Genomic DNA, 19,977 nt, shown 5'->3' with positions numbered 1-19,977 from the left:
AAAGACTAATGTATAGAAATGCCTTTAATTTATGGATATTGATTTTTATATCCTGCTACTTTGCTGAATTCATTTATTAGTTCTAGAAGTTTTATGGTGGAATTTTTTGGATCCTCTAGGGATAGAATCATGTCGTTGGCAAATAGTGATAGTTGAAACTCTGGCTAGAGTTTCAAGAACTATGTTAAATAGGAGTGGTGAAAGAAGGCATCCTTGTCTTGTTATAGTTTTTAAAGGATTGCTTTCAATTTTTCTCCATTTAGAATGATGTTGGCCTTGGGCTTAGCATAAATAGCTTTTACAATGTTGAGGTATGCTCCTATTATATCTTATCTATATTGTTTCAGAGTTGGTGGGGCTGAAGGCAGAATTTCCATATTCATATATCCTATTGGTAGTCTTCAGCTTGAGCTATTTGCAGTTTGGTCTTAAGTACTTATCTCTTTCATGATGACTGTAGTCAGGAGAAAATATGTTCTCCAATGTTGTGGTTTTTGACCGATTTAGCAAAAGAGAGAATTTAGCATCTGGAAGCTGCTGTCAACTGAAAGAATTCTTTGAATATTTCTCTCTTTAAAAGTTTCTGGTGTCTTATTAAAGAGTTGTGGACAAACTGCACATTTTTGGACACTTTTTTATCTGGCTTATCCCATTTTGGTCCTTGGCACACTGTTTCCTTCCCACCTTTAACCATGGGCATCTGGTTCTGAGTCCTGAGCTCTTTTCAGCCATCTCATGGATTCCCAAGGGCGCTGCAGTTCCCTCAACCATCTAGCCAGTTCTTTGCAAGGAAATAAGACACCTGCCTATACAACCAGTTAGCAAAGTCTAAAAATGGAATAAATGATGATACACATAGGTAAGTGCTGCTAACTTCCAAACCATATAAGAATTCCCTACCTGAGGCTCAAAATGAAAATCAGACATGTCTCATGAAATTCTGGGCTCAGCCTCCATGGCTCCACTGGCATGTTACTGGGGGGAGTGCTGAAGCTGGAATAAACTGTGGTGTGTGTGTGTGTGTGTGTGTGTGTGTGTGTGTGTATGAGAGAGAGAGAGAGAGAGAGAGAGAGAGAGAGAGAGAGAGAGAATATGCACATGCCTAGGGCAGAAACTAGGTTGAAGAATGCAATGAGATGGTGTCTGCATGTGCAGTGCTCTCCTTGGGGACAAGATATCCTTATGTATGCTGCTGGAAGTGGATGTGGGGCTACTGTGAGGCTCAGGTGATACTGACAGAGTCTGGGGTCTATTCCCCATCAGCCTGGAGACAGGTTCAATTAAGACCTCAAAGAGTGCCAACAGGGAGTGGTTTTGACAGAGCTTTTGTGGCACCCACACAATGATGCTTCCACTCAGTGGTGGGCATTGGAGGCCAACATCGTTCTCAAGATGTCAGAACAAACAGCAGATAGCAGCAAAGGAGGCCTGATCAGGAATGATCAAGAGACTGGGAGGGTATGAATAAAGAGTTGTCCTTAATATTCAGGTGAGCACAGAAATAATCAAATCTGACTTATCACAGCTCATTGGACCTTATTACTATTATCAGAGGAGGGAGGGCAGGAGAAACTTGGCTTAGACAAAGTATGTTGATCTTTTAATTAACTAAATACTAATTCATTTAAAAAGCTTTATTGAATTAATAGTGAATATTATTCTGCTTCTTCTAAAGTAAGAGGATACAAAAGGATAACTACAACTATGTGAGGAATGATGCATAGTTCCTGTTTACAACTCCAGCTTCACTTTTCATTTTTCTCCACCCTACTCTGTGCCCTGGAGGCTGATCTCTAAAGTCAGGCATCAGCAGGCTCCTTGGCCCTCCAGCTTTCAGTTGGCTTTGACAATGGGAGACAACAGCATTGGAAATAATAGAGGAAATTGAGGTCATTCTGTATTTATTTCAAGAGGTCTTCTCCATTCTGCTATTCACTTCTGTCTGGGTCCTCCCACTTTTCCTCCAGGCCTATTTGCTAGGGCTGCTCTAATAAAATATTAAAGCCTGGCTGGTTTAAACAAGAGAAATTTACTTTCTCCTAATTCTGCAGGCTGCAAGTCTGAGATTAATATGTTGGCAGAGTTGTTTTTTTTTTTTTTTCCCTGAGACCACTAACCTTGGCTTGTCGATGACTATCTTCTCTTTGTATTCTTACAGGCTCTTTCATTAATGCATGCCTCTGCGTTTAAATTTCTTATAATGGCAGCAGTCACAATAGATTAGGACCTACCGTAATGACCTCATTTAACTTAATCTCTTTAATAACCCTATATCCCCAAACAGTCACATTCTAAGGTACTGGGGGTTAGGATTTTAACATGAATTTAGGGAGACACAATTTAGTCCCTAACAGATGGGCAGAGCTCCTGGTTCTTACTAGCCCCAGGGTTATTTACTGTGCCATAGAGTTTTCCTAAACCATGCCCACATTTTTATAAAAGTTATTAATGGTCAACTGCCCCATTTGTGGATACCATTTGTTTCTTCTGATTGATGCATAGGTCTCTAAAAATACTCCGTGTTAAATGGGTAATCTCATTCTCAAAATTGTTGGGAACTGCTGGGTAAGAACTCTGCTTTCACTTTCAAGCACTAAAATTAATATCTACCAACTATACCCATTTTGGGGTGGCTGTGCTGCGGATTGACTCTGAGGCCTCTTGCATGGTAATCACTGCCTCTACCGCTGAGCAATGTACACAGCCCAGCTCAACAATTTACTTAAGAGACCACTAGAATTTTCCTTTTTAAAATACATTCAGTTTCATGTGGGATGACCAGAGTGGATATCTATCACTAACAGAAGTAATATGATGGTATTACAGAGCATTAATAAGTCTCCTTCCCAACTCATTTTTCCATTGTCTGGTTTTTGGCTCAAAATGAGAAAGATACACTCTCTTAATCAGGCTTCAAAGATCCGTTTGATAAACACTTCTGCTCCTAGCGGACTTTTGCTGCGATGCCCTCTTCCAGTGCTGAGCTGAAAAGTTCCAGTTTGGAATTCCCACCATTTCTTTCCTTGGGGGGAGCTCAGCTTCCTTCTTTTGTTCTGAACTAGCCTATGAGTGCATATCCTCTTTCTTTCATTTTGTGGCCTGGAGATTACCCTACATCCCCATCCTCTTTATATTTTGACAGAAGATCTGGCTAAATTTCTCAGGCTGGCCTGGAACTTGCGTCCTCCAGCATTCCATGGTCAACTTTCTCCTCGAATGCTCAAAGCTAAAATTATTATCTGGCTCAAAATCTTCCCTACCACTAAGATCTAAGGACAGATATATAATGATTGACCAAAAGTAATAAGACATTTATGCAGGTTCAGTGTGGGTTGCCTGCACTGCTGATTGCCTTAGGGCATAGGGAAGAACAGCGATAAGACCTTTCCCAATTCTTCAGGAGGTCAGAGGTGCCAGAAGATATGAGAGGTAACAATTCCATTGGTTAAGGCGACTTTACCAGTGAGGCACTCAATTGGAGCTGGCTTGATTCCTCCAGCTTACTTTCTCTTTAGGGTTCATGGTTAAGTAGCAATATTTACATTTAAATGGACAATTGCATATCCCTCTCTCCCTTAGAAACATCTTTTAATTCTTATAACTGCTTTACTAATGAGTTAAAAAAAAAAAAAAACAGGGGTGATACACTGTTCTCTAGCCACCCAATTAGCCAGAGGCCCAGGTGATAGTAACACCACCCTGCCCCAGGTAGTAAGACCAGACAGTCGGCTTCCTTCAGACCACGTGGCCCAAACGGTGCTTCCAAAGCAGGTTGGCAGGCCAGCGCGTGCGCCGTCACCCACGCCGCGATGTTGGGGGCGGGGTTTACGGCGGGCAGAGGACGCATGCGTTACAGCCGATTGGATTGTGTTCCGTGGTGGCACCGGCTTCTCGCTTTACGTGTGTTGCAGTTACGTGGCCCTCGGGTGAGTGGCGACCAGGTTTACTATCGATTGGCGGGTGATTGGTGCCGGCTCGGGCTTTTCCAGCGGCCACGTCTTGCGCCTTTGGCTTCTGGCCGTGGCGATGGAGCCTAAAGGTACGGGCGGCCGCGAACCGGTCCTCTGCCCGGGCGCGCGCTTTCTGGTAGGCTATCCTGCGACCGGAAGTGACGCAGCGGCGCGCGCTCCTCTGGGGTTGCCCGGGTCTGGGGCGTGGAGCTGGTAGCTGGCGTCCTGTTTGCGGGTCTTGGCTCCCGGCGGGGCGGGCTAGCGACCACGCATCTACTTCACCGAATTCTTTTGAGGTCCCGCTCCCTGTTTGTTCTCTATTAAAATACTAGAGTTGTTTGAGAGAGGTTAGTGTGGTCTGGAGTTTTCTGCGTTGCTATACTCAAGTTGGAGTAGGGGGAAGTAGGATTGAGCAGTCCGCTTGTATATGCTATAACCTGGTTTTCTTCACAGCGACCATCTTCACAGCTGTCACCCTGTTCCAAGCTGTGAAGTCGTCATTTTCCCTTCTGAACATCTCCCAGTATCTTCTCATTGCACTTTCTCCAATCTATTATCCCTGCAGTAGCCTAACTGGTTTTTAAATCGGGTCACAGTGTCATCACTGCTTACAACTCTTCGAAGCCATTCCATTGCACTTGGAGTAAACTCCAAGCTCAGCTTTCCCAGACCTTGTGTGACCTGACTCTTCTTGCCCGCCTCTTCACAGAGTTGTGCGTATGTACAAACAACCCTCCACACCAGGATTCTGCTCACCCCTGGCCACAGAATCCCCCAGTGCTGAAAGGAGAGGACACTGAAGGTAATGTTTTCCCAGATAATTAAGGCTTGTAGTGTGTTACGAAATATTCTGTAGAATTTACAAGGTGAATGGAGTTCTGATAATTTCTGTTTAACTCAAAATTGGAGATAAAAAATCCTCAATGTTGCCGTGGCGTACCCCTGTTATCCCAGAAGCTCTAAAGGTTTAGGATCGCGAGTTGAAAGCCAGCCTCAGCACAGGTGGCGAGGTGCTAAAGCAACCCACTGAGACCCTGTCTCTAAATAAAAAATATAAAAATAGGGATGGGGATGTGGCCCAGTGGTTGAGTGCCCCTGAGTTCAATTCCTGGTACCAAAAAAAAAAAAAAAAAAAAAAAAAATTATTGTTTTAGTCTTCTTTCATTTTCCCAAATTCACTAGCTCTTCCCGGCGTTAGCAGCTACACATGTTGTCTCTTTGCAAGATGTTCACTCTACTTTTGGTCTGAGTAAATCCTGTTCATCCTTCAGATACTGACTTTATCAGATAGGCCTCATTGACCTTACTCCTACCTCCACAATGTCAGTTAGGTTTCTCTTATTTTTTTTCCTAAAGAGCTTTGTATTCTATTCTTACGGTAGTTACCATGATTGCATTTGTATATCCCTGTCTCTATATAGACATACTTTTTAAGATGTCTGATCTTTTCCAAGAGACTAAACTCTGTAGGGAAAGGAATTAGTTTGCCTAGCACATTTTTTGGTGTAATTGACTCTCAATTATTTGTTGAACTAATGATTTATTTCACTTCTGAAACTCTTCTTTAGCTTTCTTTTTTTTTGCGGGGGAGGGTTAATCCAGGGGTGCTTTACCACTAAGGTACCTCCCCAGTCCTTTTTATTTCTTTATTTTGAAACGGGGTTTTGCTAATTTGTTGAGGCTGACCTCAATCGATCCTCCTGTTGAAGCTTCCTGAGTCTCTGATATTAGTTGTGTGCCACCAGGCCTGGCTTTTCTTTAACTTTCTGATGAAAGCCTTCTGGTTTCCTACCATGACCAGATGCTAGGTGCATTCTCCACCTCTGTATCCCATTTCCAATCCAATCCCTTTCTGGCTTTTTTTTTTTTTTTTTTTTTTTTTTAAATAAACCTTCCAAGTATGATTCCTAACCTCTTGTTTCACCTGCTTTTCTCAACATCAACTTCAGGAACCTTTTGTTCTACCGCTTCTACTCTGAAAATCCCCAATAGTGAAAATTTCCCCAAGGAACTACTCATTGCTAGAGAAGGAAATTATACAGTGTTAGGAAGTATTGGCAGTCCTTGGTTTTGGGGAGCCAACAGCAGGTACCCTTAGTATTCATTCTGCATTAGCCCTCTTGTGTTTTTAAATAGACATTTGTTCCAGAATTCTATTCTTCTCCATCCCCCATCCCAACTTTGTCCCCTGACCCAGGAAGTGCCCAGATGTCCTATCTGATGGGATATTTTTTCTGTGGTCCACTTCAGCTTCTTTCTGTATCTGTAGATAGGCACATCAGGAGTTATTCTTTTGCCAGAATCAGAGAAATAGGCATCCTTCTTTCTGTTCGTTTACACCCTGGACCTTCTGCTGCTGCACAGCTTTCTGGTTAGGTCATCTCTGTATTTCTTTCAGTCATTACATTTTCTCATTTTTCTTGCCTTCATTTTTCTTTCCCCACGTGCCAATAGATCTCTTATTACTTTATCATTCCATCTACTTCCCTCCCATAGCCAACCTCCTTAATTAAAGGAATAGTCCACTCCCTTATAGGGTGCCTCATCTTCTGCTGACTTCATAAACCACTACAGTCTGGATTTTGTCTCCATTGCTCCATTGAATCTTCTTTTACTAGATAACCCAGTGACCCAGTCATGTCCAAATTCACCAGACCTTTTCTTGATTTCCTTATGTGAATATGCCCTGTCGTTTTCTACTTTTAACCATTCCTCTTACCCTTTTTAAAATTATTTGTTGTTTCCCCAAAATTTCTTTCTTTTAAATCTTGTCTTTGCACTACAATACTATTAATATTTTTGGTTGAATTGACTTTTTTTTTTTTTAACTTAAAAAATAAATCTGGCCTGGGAAGTAGCTCAGGCGTATGGCACTCGCCTAACATGCTTGAGACCCTGGGTTCAATCCCAAGGATTGGGAAACAAACAAAAAGCCCCCCACTCCCCCAAAAAACACACCTCTTGCATGCAGATAAGAAAATGAAAACAGAAGTGTTTTTTATTTAGAGGCTCTTAGAAAAGCTCTGAACAAGAATCCTGCCCCTTCTATTGCAAAGGGAGACCAAGCTGAGCCTTTCTCTAAAAGATAAACAGAAGGCCTCAGAAGGGAGGAAGTTTCTCCCTCTGATGCTGGGAATTGAACCCAGGGGCGCTGAACCACTGAGCTACATTTCCATCCCTTTTCACTTTTCATTTTGAGGCAGAGTCTTGATAAATTGCTGAGGCTGGCTTTGAACTTGTGATCCTCCTGCCTCAGCCTTCCAAGTTGCTGGGATTATAAGTGTGCACCATTGTACCCTGCAACTTTAATCTTTTCAGTGTTAGCCTCTTTTTACCCTCTAAAATGATGACATCTGGCACCCCCCCCCTTTTCCCTTCTGCTTCCTTTCTGATAGTCTTATTTTTTTGTGTGACTGGATTTACTGGTAACTCAGTTACCCAAACCAAACTTTGTACTTTAGATTTATCTGAACCTTACTTCTTTTCAGCAGATATTGAACACCTCCTCTAGGTATTAAACCATGGGCCAGGGGTTCAGGTCTTAGCTCATCCATGATGTTTCTTGAGCCCCAAACACAAAGCATTTTTCCCTCTTGTCAGTTCATGTGGCCAGTAGTTGACCTGCCTTATTGTGTTGTTACCCCACATACTGAATCTCCAGCACAAAGTGAGCCACTTTGGGGCAGATTATCCTAAATTCATGGCAACTTTGTATCTTAGTGCTTGGTCTCTGGGATTGTTTTATTCAATGAGGAATGAGTGGGTGGGTGGGAGGAATTTGTGATCATTTCATAGAAATAAAGTTTCAGAAAACCTTAATTTATTCATGGTTAAAATCAAGTCTGTCTCTTGATTATTATGTTACTTTTTAATATATTTATATGTTACACAAGTAATTAAGTGAATATATTCTCTTTCAGGCAGTTCCTAAGTATATGAATAAAATGTAGATGCTTCCTTTTTTTTTTTTCTGTTCCCTTCACTTCCTCCTCCAACTACTGTATGTTTGGTATGCATCTTTTCAGATCTTTGTGTGCATTCCATACACATAGATGCCCACATGTGTCACGCATGCCTACATGTGTCAAGAACCATAAATGTGTTCATGGTTTTATATCAACACCACAGAAAATATATAAAGGTTACCTTAAACTATTAAAACATGCTTAGTAAGCATCCTTGTACTGATGTATAAGTAGAAATCGTCTCTGACTTAGAACTTAACATTTTTGTAACTTTATAATGGTGTGAAAGTAACTTGCATTCAATTTGAATTTTGCTCATTTCCTGGGCTAGTGATATGCATTATGATCCTTCTCATGATGCTAGGCAGCAGCAGTGAGCTACAGCTCCTAGTCAGCCACATCATGAGAAAGAATAACTAAGGCATTTGGGTGTTCTATATTTCTCTGGAATTAATACCTTGACCTAGAGTTGGCTGGGCAAAGGTCATGTGCAATAAAATTTTGGTAGATATTGCTAATTTGTCCCCCAAAAGGGATGTATTAATTTATATTCCCACCATGAGTGGGTGAAGGTGGGTCCTGCTTCTTGTCTATATTGAATATTACCATGCCTACCAAACTGATGAGTGAGATATTATATTGTATAATGAAATGGAGATATTTTTGATAATATTTTTGTTAATTTCTCTGAGATTCTCATTTGTTCAAAGTTCTAGATAGATGTTTAGCCTCAAAATTTTTAGTGTCAGATTCATACAGAAATTCTCTCCTTATGTCACTGACTCATAAATTATAGTTGATTGTGCTACTCTAATGTAAATCATTTGTATCTTAGCACAGTGAAAATGCTAACAGGAAAGACAGCAGCCAGACTACTTCAGCTGTTGGGAATGTTCATAGTGTCACTCAGGATTGTGTTGCTGGCATTCTCAGCTGGCTGCCCAGATGTCCTTGTTGATGCTACTGCATTTTTTTCTTTTGTTTAATTTTTCTTATTTATTATCAGAAGATTTATAATTTGTGTCCTTTTTAGAAATTATTACTTGGAAATTTCAATTTATGTAATTGGAAGGTTATTACTTGATACTTTAAGAAATCAGTGTATTAATTATACAATGTTGAAGAAACTATGTAATGATCAAATCTCTATGATCAAAATATTTCTATCCTTTTAGATAGTCTGTACAAGATGCCAAATGAAGAAATCTCTCACTCAAGTCAAACTCAGGAGCAAGACTGTTTACAGAGACAACATATTAGTACTAATGAAGAATCATCAACTGAGCAAAAAAATGATGGGGATGCAGAGAAGAAGGAGCACCTGCCTTCTCCTTCCTCCGACTTTGGGCCCTCTACTTCTACTGAGGGCTGTACATCAGCAGCTGCAAGGAGAGGTCCAGCCCTGCTGCACATTGACAGGCATCAGATCCCGGCTGTGGAGCCCAGTGCTCAGGCCCTGGAACTGCAAGGCCTGGGCGTGGATGTTTATGACCAGGCTGTGTTGGAGCAGGGTGTGCTTCAGCAGGTGGATAGTGCAATCCTTGAGGCTAACCGCGTAGCACAGCTCGTTGATGCTGAGAAGGAGTATCGTTCAGTCCTGGATGACCTCATGTGAGTGTGGCCCATGTCTTTTTTGAGAGTTTATTTTTAAACATGGCAGAAAAATCTAGGTAATACTTATAATATTCCAGAAATGTAAGAGATGTATAGAACCTGTTTTTTGGGAGATAGCATCAGTAAGGGCAACTCTCCACTTTGACTTTGGTCCTTGCCCCTTCCCTTAGGAGCAGTGATGCACACAGCCATGTTGCACACAGTGGTTTGGGGCTCAGCTCAGCCCAGCCCACAAAGGCCTATCTTGTGCATAGTGTCCTGAAGAGGTGCTATTTAGGACTCATTGCCATGTGCTGTGTGGTCTTAGGAGAACTATGTCTGAATTTGGGCAGTTTCCTATTTGAAATACCGGAAATATACTGCCCCTTTATCACAACGCTGTAGTTTCTTTTCAGCTTGCTGTCCTCAGATTGAGTGTTCAGTCCCTTGGCAGTTTTTTTTCAGATTTGCATTTCTAGAAATAATAACTCCCTTGCCTTTCCTTTCTTCTGTCCTACTTTTGACTTTCTGTAAGGAAAGATGAAACATGGAGACCTCATTTTCACTGACATGGGCTCTGTTGAGCATAGTGTATTGGTGGAGAAGAGAGGGACTGGGCCAGGCTGTGGGGTGAGGACAGGATTGGGAAGTTGTGGAGAGTTAAGCTTACTCATCATTGTCATAGGGCTGAGTTTAGGACAGGTCAGGCAAGCAAGAAAGAGAAACTGAGCACTAGACTGGCTAGTGCTCAGGCAGTGCGAGGCAGTATTGAGGTAGCTGGGGAGGGAGTGTGTGGAATCTGTGGCTGTCTGGTTGGGGAGTCTATAGTAGTGGTGCTGTTGGTACTTTAAGCATGTATCATCTGCTAACAGAAAATTTGTAATTTGTGCCCTTTTTTAGAAATTATTACTTGGAAATTTCAATTTATGTAATTGGAAGGTTATTACTTGATACTTTAAGAAATCAGTGTGTTAATTATTATAGTGTTTCTGGTGTGTTCTCTTGGCCTCTTTTTTGTTTTAATTTAAATTACCTTTTTTGGGGGGGCCTTTTGAATAGTGGGTGCTCTTGCATAGTTGTTAGTGACCTTGAGTGTTGAGGACCTCAGTTCCTTATAATGACATACCTTTTACATTTGATCTTGAAAATGTGTCCACTTCCTCTGGAGGTTAGAGATAGGAAAATGCTGTGGATTCTCAAGGCAGAGGACACTATGGCTGGAGATGTGGTACTTTAGATGGCCAATAACTTGTATTGTTTATCCTGAAATCCACAAAGGATACAAACAGCAAGTTGTACAAGTGTCCAGAAGATTGAATTTGTGTTTTGAAAATTGGAAGCTATAATTCTATTATTCCTGTTTTAGGAATAATTTTGTTTTTCTTTTCTTTCACATAATGAAAGAAAAATATTGTCACAGATTTACAGTTTATATAAGAAAATGTTTAGGAAATCCTTTCAAGGATTTCCAGATTTTGGGAGGCTTCCATAATGGGCTTTAAAAACCTGTGTATGCATTTCTTCATAAAAAAGGGCAATGTATTACATGTTGTCCTAACAGCGTCTTGAATAAAGTAGACAGTTAAAAAATGGTTGTAGAAGGAATGAATCAGTTTAAAAATGGAAATGAGCTGATTTAAATCAGAAAAACAAAAGAAAACCACTAGTAGTTAAACGACTAGTAGTATGTTAAACTTCTAGTCTATTTGTGACCAATAAGAATGTGCATTCTGTTTTAGTTTCTTTTTAGTTCATAAGAAGTAGAAGAGACATGTTTCTAGCATTTGTCTTATTATTATATGATATAAATGTTACCATAGTGGAAAATAGATAATTTATCTTATTTTTCAGGTCATGTACAACATCTCTAAGGCAAATCAATAAAATTATTGAACAGCTTAGCCCTCAAGCTGCCACCAACAGAGACATCAACAGGAAACTAGATTCTGTAAAACGACAGAAGTATAATAAGGTGATTCCAAATAATGCATAAAGTATTAACACTTTTGAAAAAGTCACCATGTGAGCCCACTTAATAATTTAAAACATATTCTGGGAAGTATTTATAAGATGTAAAGCAAATGTTTTTCCTTGTAGAGAAATTTTGAGTCACTTTTATATGTTTAAATTGTTTCCCTTATACATCCTTAGTTATACAATATTTTTAAAAACCCATACACATAGACACACATATTTATATACTATACATGCCTGTATGCATCCTTGAGTACATAGTTGAGAGTAGTTCCTATTTGACTTTGCATGCTTCCCCACTCTGTTCATTTACATAGTCTTTCTAGTGTGACCATTTCCTTTTGCTCTAGTCTGGTGTATTGGTCTCTCACTTAAATCTCCTTGTTTCCTGTGGGCTTTGTTTTTCTGTTTAGCTCTTGGTAACACTGATTGTCTTCACCCCTGCACAGTGCTTCTGCTGCTTATTCTGAGAGGCTGGTCCTTCGTCCTTACCTTAAGTATTACATTCACTACCCAGATGCATAAGGTCAGAGAACTTAAGAGTTGGGAAGATCTATTATGTAGGATGTTGTTTTTATGGGGTTTGGAACTTTTTTTTTTTTGTTAGGAATTATGTATACCTTTATGAAAATAATTGCAGTAAATAGGAATGACTAGTTTTGTTCATTTCAATTCTGCCTTGACTTATAGTCTTGTGCTTACAGTTGATCATTTGCAGCAGGTGGGGGTCCTTGTATTTTTAAGTTCTACTTGTGGGGGCATATAGTGTCATTTCATGTGGTCCTCCTTTTAATTTCCACCCATCAATTGATTATCTTTACCACCTGTCTCTCTCACTTTTGGAATTGCAGCCCACAAGTCAGAGCTAGTATTTGATTTATACAGAGAGGATCCCCCCAAATCATAAAGGGGGCATCTGGCCTCTTGTGGGAACATGTGAATTGATGTGCAGAGACCTTTGAACTTCTTGGGCTTCTGGGAGACTAGGATTTCAAGGATGGAGAACAAACTTTAGGCCACTTCAGAACCTCGTCTAACTTAATTATATTTTCCTGTCTTTCTTTTTTCTTTTTTTTTTTAATATTTATTTTTGAGTTTTTGGTGGACACAACATCTTTGTATGTGGTGCTGAGGATCGAACCCGAGCCGCACGCATGCCAGGCGAGCTCGCTACCGCTTGAGCCACATCCCCAGCCCAATTTTCCTGTCTTTCTTTATCAGCATCTTGATGTTTAGAGATAAACTATTCAGAAAGAAAGTGTTTTAAGTGGGATTTTGTTGAGAGAAAGACTAAGAAAAAATTATAAGTCATTGTAGTGTAGTGTTTATGTTCAGGTTTCCTACTTGCTCCATACTCTTATTTAGAGTTGAAGCGTTCTTTTTTTCCCAGTGGCGCTAGGGATTGAATGAGGTTCTCATGCATGCTAGACAAGTGCTCTACCACTGGTGAAACTGAAACATTCTTTTTCTTGTAAAAATGATCCAAGTACTCTAGGCCCAGTTAATTGGGAAGCTGTAGGAAGGCCACAGTATGAATTTTGATGATATCAAGAAAGATAAGAAGAGGAATCTAGGGCAGTCAGGGTAAAGAAGCATGGCAAAATGTATTTGCCTTTCAGTTTTATGATTGGATAGAACACTATAAAGGATGTCATAAATCCGGTAGGTTATCTAAGAAGAGTGATTTTTAAAAATATTGAACACTGTTTTTTTATTTCTCATCCCTATGTCCTTTTGCCCTCCATTGGCTGCTCAGGTCAGAAGCACAGAAAAAGTTTAATGATGTATTCCAGTATGGGGAAGTGGGTAGGCAGGGAGGGCAATTACACTCTTCCTCAGTTGGTACATGCGATTTAAGTGTCCAATTTAAGTGCCCAAGAATGGGGAAAGCTCTATGCCACACAGTGAGGAACACCTGTGGGGCAGGCATGTCTGTACAACAGGATTGCTTCAAGATTAACTTGCTGCAAGAAAGTGAGAGTTGTTCAAATAAGGCTGTGTGTAGTAATAGTAATGTAAAGTTTATTTTACTCTTCATTAAAGTTTTTAAATTTCATAGTGCTATTTTATTTAACAATAAACCACCGCATTATCCTGTTCTGTATTTGGTATTTATCTTTCAAGGAACAACAGCTAAAGAAGATCACTGCAAAACAGAAACGTCTGCAGGCCATCCTTGGAGGATTAGAGGTAAGAGTGGAACTGGATCATGCCAGCCTGGAGGAAGAGGATGAAGGTGAGGACACTGGGAACAGTTTCTTTGTGTTCTTGAATTAATGCCTCTTTATATATGCCTGGGCTTTGAGAAAAATGCCTTTCTTTGTCTTAGTGTTAGACTGGATCTAGGAATATTTTACTCTCTACACTTGCAAAACCAAACCTTTTCAGTCAGATCAGGTTTTTAGAGAATTTAAAGAAAAAAAAAATTTGTATATATGTGGGTGTATATGTACACACACACACACACACACACACACACACACTTTTTTTTTTTTTTTAAAGGCAGGGGTGCCTTACCACTGAGCTACATCTCCAGGCCTTTTTTCTAATTTTTTGGCCAGGGTCTTACTAAGTTGCTGAGGGTCTTGCTAACCCTTGAAGCTGGCTTTGAACTTGGGATTCTCCTGCCTCAGCCTCCCAAGTCATGGGGACTACAGGCCCACACCACTGTGCCCAGCTTGAAAGTAAATTTTTAACTCAATTCTCTAGAGGCTGCTGATGGACGTTTCATGTTACATTTAATAAATTGGAAATTCTAAACATGGTTATATAATTAATTTGATAATGACACTAATATCTTGATTGAATTACATTTTGAAAGCCCAGCATCATCAATCAGCATCTGTAGAATTGCTCTCACGTTTCTTTAAGGATCATATTTGGCAGGCTTTCCAAGCATCTATTCTGTTATATAAGAAAAGACATTCAGGTTTTATCATAGCCATAATTTCATTAAATTACTGCTTTGGATTATTGTCTTTTGGAAAGCCTTTTTGGAAAATGCATAAGCTCTGGAACTAAATATCTTTGCAGTTGTGTGTGTGTGTGTGTGTGTGTGTGTGTGTGTGTGTGTAGAAATTGTTAGTTGCTGCTCATTTTACTGCCTGAAATTTAAATTAAGCTTTCTTAGTATAAGCGCTTCAAGCAAATATTTCCTACTAGCTCTAGTATTCGCTAAGACAAGAGTATTGTTCTGAGATGTGACTTTTTAAAGTTCAGTCTCACACTATGCATTATCTTAGGACCAGTGCTTTCTGCAGCTGTGGTACCATACTTCTCATTGGTAAAGGATATTTGTTCTTGTCTAGCTGTCTAAAATCTGCTTTTACTTCCTATTGCTACTTTGGTAAAACTTTGCCCTGGGTTAAATGATACCTCCTCAGACCTTGCCTCCCTCAGTCTTTTGACAGCGTTTGATACTTCTGTGCCATCTGGGATCCTTATCTTTTTCCTGGTTTTCCTTTCTGCCCTGTGCCTAAGTCTGTTGCGTTGTTTTGGTCAGCTTTTCTGGTATTATCACAAATGCTGATTCCTCAGAATTTTTTTGTTGAGCCCCTTTCTCATTCGATTTCCTCTCCCCAAATATCATCTAGTCACATGGCTTTGCAGCCACTTACTATCTTACAGATATGTTGCCGTCAGTTTTTGAGTTCCTGATTCCTATGATAGCCCTCCATCTGGACACCAGCCATCACCTGGGACTCTGATCTCTTTTACCATCCTATCTCCTCCACTCTATCTGCTGAGGCAGTAGAGCAGAGGGCCTGAGAGCACAGTTTTGGCTCTGCATTGCCAGGTGGAACTTGGCTGTGTTCTTTACCTAAGTCTCTCTGAACCTGCACAGTATGTGTAGGTGTAGCAGCCCTCCCTCATACTTCCCTGAGGCTTCCTTTCCCCAGCTCTCCACATAGTGATCCATTTCATAAGGTGATTGTGAGAATTACCTGATAGTAATTTCTTAGAAGTGGATGAGAACAGATTATAAACAAAAGGAAACTTTGACTTTGCCACTGTGATCTGGAGGGTGACAAGAGTGTATACCCACACCTTTCCTATTTATTTCTCTGGACAATATAGGAACTGAAGAAAGGGAATACAAAGTGTAAGGATGACAAAAAAGAAATAAAACCATCATTAATCATAGAATTTTTGATTGTTTATGTAGAAAATTCAGAAATTGATGTGCTTAGCGATATCATTGAATATAGGATCAACATAAAAAACTTGTCATTTTTATATGCCAAGAAAAACAAAATATAAAATTTAATAAAGATGCCAGTTACATTGAAAATCAAATACTTAGAAAGAAGTTTAGCAAAAAAAAATGTGTTTTTTCTCAAAGGCCAAATGCTCTCTCTGATATGCAGATGTTAACTCACATTAAATGGGTGGGGTAGGGAAAAATAAAAGTATATTGGATTAGACAAAGGGGAATGAAGGGAAGTGAGGGAGAATGGGAATAGGAAAGATAGTAAAATGAATTGAACATTACTTTTCTATGTTCATATATGAATACATTACCATTGTAATTCCACATTATGTACAACCAGAAAAATGAGAAGTTGTACTCCATGTATGTATAATGTGTCAAAATACGTTCTACTGTCGTGTATAACTAAAAAGAGCAAATTAAAAAACAAAAAGAAAATAATGAGGTTTTCTGCAGTGTTTCCTACATACAAAACTAAAAAAGGCCACTGAAAAATCAAAGACAAGTAAATGGAGATACACTGTGGTTGTGAATTGAAAATACAATGTTGTAGAGATGTCATTTATCCTAACCAGCTATAGTTCCAGCGCAGTCCCAATATACATCTCAGGTTTTTGTTTTGTTTTAAGGCAAAGGACATGAGGGAGGAAATCTAAAGTTGAGGTTAGAAGTCATTAACAATCCAGTTCTAAAATTTGTATAAAGGTGTGTTGGGCCAAGAATAGCCAAAGCAATCCTGAAGAACAAATATCAAGAACTGTCATATAGCTGATGTAATTAAGACAGTATAGTATTGACACAAGGATATACAGACAGACCCCTGGTATAGAAAAGAGGGCCCAATAAATAGGCCCGTGCACATAGTATCACTTGATTTATGGCAAAGCTGGCAGGCAATGCTGTTGAGAAGAATGGTCTTTTTAATCAGTGGTGCTGGGTTAATCCACATAAAAATAAAAGAAATCTTGACCTGTTTCACTGTGCACAAAGATAAATTCTGAGCAGATGATATATCTGAATGTTGATGGTAAGACAAAGCATTTAGAATATCATATAGGGCAAACATTTTCATGATTGTGGTGTAAGCAAAGACTTAAACAGGACACAGAAATGCTCTTTGTAAGGGAAAAGATTTATTAAATGGACAGTATAAAAACTAAGAACTGGGCTGGGGTTGTAACTCAATGGTTGAGCACTTTCCTTGAATGTGTGAGGAACTGGGTTTGATCCTCAGCACCACATAAAATAAATAGATGGTATTGTGTCCATCTACAGCTAAAAAAATATTTTAAAAAAACCCTAAGAACTTCTGTTTGTCAAAAGATAGAATTTAGAGAGTGCAAATGTAAGCTACAGAGTGAGATAAGATATTTGTAGAATATGAATGAATCATAGGACTTGAATCTAGAATATATAAAGAACTAGAAATCTTTATTTTGTGAAATGTAGATGGATTAAGAGAAAAATGGGTAGAAGACTGAAACATTTTATACACAAAAGAGGCTGTCCAAAGGATCAGTAAATCTATGAAAGGTGCCTTGTTTCATTAGTCATCAGGAAAATTCCAAGTTATAGCCACAATGTGGTATCACTACATACCTATTAAAATAGCCAAAAAGGAATGGCAAGAATATAGACCAGTTGGAACTTTCAAACTTTGCAAATCTGTTTGGCAGTGTCTACTAAATCTGAATATACTCAATTATATATGTTTATTGTTAAAGGATGTGTATGAGAATATTCATAGCAACATTATACTTAGCAGCCCAAATCTAGAAACCACCCAAGTACATTAACAGTGGAATGGAAAAATTATAGAATACCAGCAATAGTAGGAGCTAACAAATGGCAGCTTCATTCAACAAGTTAGTGTGGCTTTCACAAGTGCAATTCTGACTAAAGGCAGGCACATAGAGGAGCACAAACTTTCCATTGATATGAGGTACACAGCCAGGCATCACTCATCCATAGAGTCAGGCCTGTCATTATCCCTGGGTCGGCTGGAGGTGGCACCAGCTGCACCTAGGGGGATGCTAGAAATTTCTGTTATTTAATCTGAATGCTGGTGCATAAATATTTTTTCTGAATATTCATTGAGTTTATAATTTGTGTACATTCTTGTATATTTTATTTCAGGAGAGCAAATTTAAGGAAAAACTGGCTTGTATAAGAATTATAGATTTTAGAATATGGATTCCTTCCTGTTAAATCTTAAGTTTTTTGGTTTTCAGATTATGTGGTAAAGTAATTTTTTTGTTGGAGATTAATTTCAACTAGTGAGAGGGATTTCTACATGACTTTATACTTATAGGGGAAGATTCTGCATGTTGAGGGGAAAGTTCTCTGTATTGTTAGGATGGTAACCATTATTCACATATAACTGTAGGACTCAGTTAATTTAATTTTTAAATAGCTACAGTTGACTGGTAAATACTTACTGAGCAGTACAGAGATAACACTTTGAATTTTTCCTGTTTAGATACATGGTGATGCCTGAGATGTCTGTTTTAATTTTACTGTCTTGAATTTAGGTCCATCTGAATGTAAATACTAGCAAAAATATGGAAACTTGGATATTATTTTTTTCTTGTGGGCTACTCTTCTGTTGATAATTTTTATAGTTCTAGGCCTGTCTTTAGTTATACAAAGTATATTTATAATGTGATATTTAAAACTTTAAATTCAAGTGTATTTTTTTAACTGAAAAAAATTTATACATGTTTTTAGGGTGCTATGTGATATTTCAATAAATGTGTATATTGTATAAGGTATAATTCAGGTTGAACATATCTGTGTCTTCAAACAGTTATCATTTTTCTATGGTGAAAACGTTCAAGCTACCTTTTCTTGCTTTTTGAAATATACAGCATGCTATTGTTATGAAGAGTTACCTGCTGTGCACACCAGAACTTCCTAACTATAACTCAGTACCTTGAGTAAGACCATTCTTCCTTCCCCCTGCTCTCCCCAGCCATTGCCACCATTCTGATCTCCACTTTTATGAGCACAGCATTTTTAGATTCTGAATATGAATGCAGTCATATAGTACTTATTTTTCTGTGAGAAGCCTATTTCACTTAGCACGATGATCTTCATTTCCATTCATGCTGTCCCAAATGAGAGAACTTCATTTTTTTTAATGGCTGAATAGTATTCCATGTTGTATATGTACCACATTTATATGGTATGATATTTTGAAGAAAAGTTACTGAGAAGTCATCTTTTTGAACAGGACTATATTAAGTGCTATAATATTTATACTTTATTACATTCATGTTTTTATGTGAATTATTGGTAGGTGCCTACTTGAACAAGTGAATATTTCCAATGTACTCTTGGGAAGTTTTATGCTAGTCACATTATTGTTGCTCTTTCAGAGCCGGGGCCGTCCTGTCTTGGCAGTATGCTCATGCCTGCCCAGGAGACTGCCTGGGAAGAGCTCATTCGCACGGGTCAGATGACACCATTTGGTACCCAGATCCCTCAGAAACAAGAGAAAAAGCCTAGAAAAATAATGCTCAATGAGGCATCAGGCTTCGAAAAGTATTTGGCAGATCAAGCAAAACTGTCTTTTGAAAGGAAGAAGCAAGCTGCTAATAAAAGAGCAGCCAGAAAAGCCCCAGCCTTGGTCATGTCTAAGGCTGGCCCAGGACCACATGAAAACAAAACAAATCAGAAAAGCAAAGTTCTCTCAAAAACAGACAAGTGCTTGAAAAAGCACATCAGGAAGCTCCAGAAGAGGGCACTGCAGTTCCAGGGGAAGGTGGGGTTGCCAAGAGGGAAGAAGCCCCTTGAGTCAGAGGCCAGGCCAAAGTCAGAGGGAGATTCTGAGAGTGGGGAGTCTTGGTCCTGTCTCACAGAGCAGGAAGAGGAAGCAGAGGCTGGCCTGTGTGGAGATGCCACTGACTATGAACTGAGGCCTGTGCTCAAGGGCAGGAAACGCCAGAAGAAAGCCTCAGTGCAGGAGGTTGATGACGATTTTTTCCCAAGTTCTGGGGAAGAAGCTGAAGCCAACGGAGGAGGAAAAGAAAGTCGAAAAGTAGTGAGATGCCAAGATGATGGAGATGAAGATTATTATAAACAGCGATTAAGGTGGGTCTGCAGGGATTGTGAGTACATTGTACTGCTTGCTTGATGTTAGGCAGCAGCTTTATTAATGACACGTAAACATTCTAGGTCCAGCTTACTTTTCTAGACTCCCATGTACAAAAGGTTGGGCTTCCTGCAGCTCTAACCTGCAAGAAATAGGAGCCAAGGTCTCAGTGGACCTCAGACCCCAAATCCT

General features: G+C 39.4%; 1 protein-coding gene across 1 annotated transcript in view; it reads left to right on the top strand.

Annotated features, from left to right (window-relative positions):
- Positions 1 to 3,954: 3,954 nt before the first annotated feature.
- Ercc6 (ERCC excision repair 6, chromatin remodeling factor) overlaps positions 3,955 to 19,977 on the top strand; it is an 87,510-nt gene continuing 71,487 nt past the window's right edge. Inside the window, exons 1-6 of the mRNA XM_026410857.2 lie at positions 3,955 to 4,039; positions 4,660 to 4,752; positions 9,091 to 9,526; positions 11,360 to 11,480; positions 13,607 to 13,718; positions 19,070 to 19,784. Of these exons, the coding sequence (XP_026266642.2) occupies positions 4,027 to 4,039; positions 4,660 to 4,752; positions 9,091 to 9,526; positions 11,360 to 11,480; positions 13,607 to 13,718; positions 19,070 to 19,784 (1,490 nt within the window). The 5' untranslated portion in view covers positions 3,955 to 4,026. The remainder of the gene's footprint in view (positions 4,040 to 4,659; positions 4,753 to 9,090; positions 9,527 to 11,359; positions 11,481 to 13,606; positions 13,719 to 19,069; positions 19,785 to 19,977) is intronic.

Source organism: Urocitellus parryii, chromosome 5 (assembly GCF_045843805.1).
Source record: "Urocitellus parryii isolate mUroPar1 chromosome 5, mUroPar1.hap1, whole genome shotgun sequence".
Classification (NCBI taxonomy): domain Eukaryota; kingdom Metazoa; phylum Chordata; class Mammalia; order Rodentia; family Sciuridae; genus Urocitellus; species Urocitellus parryii.
Note: the sequence above shows the minus strand (reverse complement) of the source record. Positions and strands in the feature narration are given on the sequence as shown.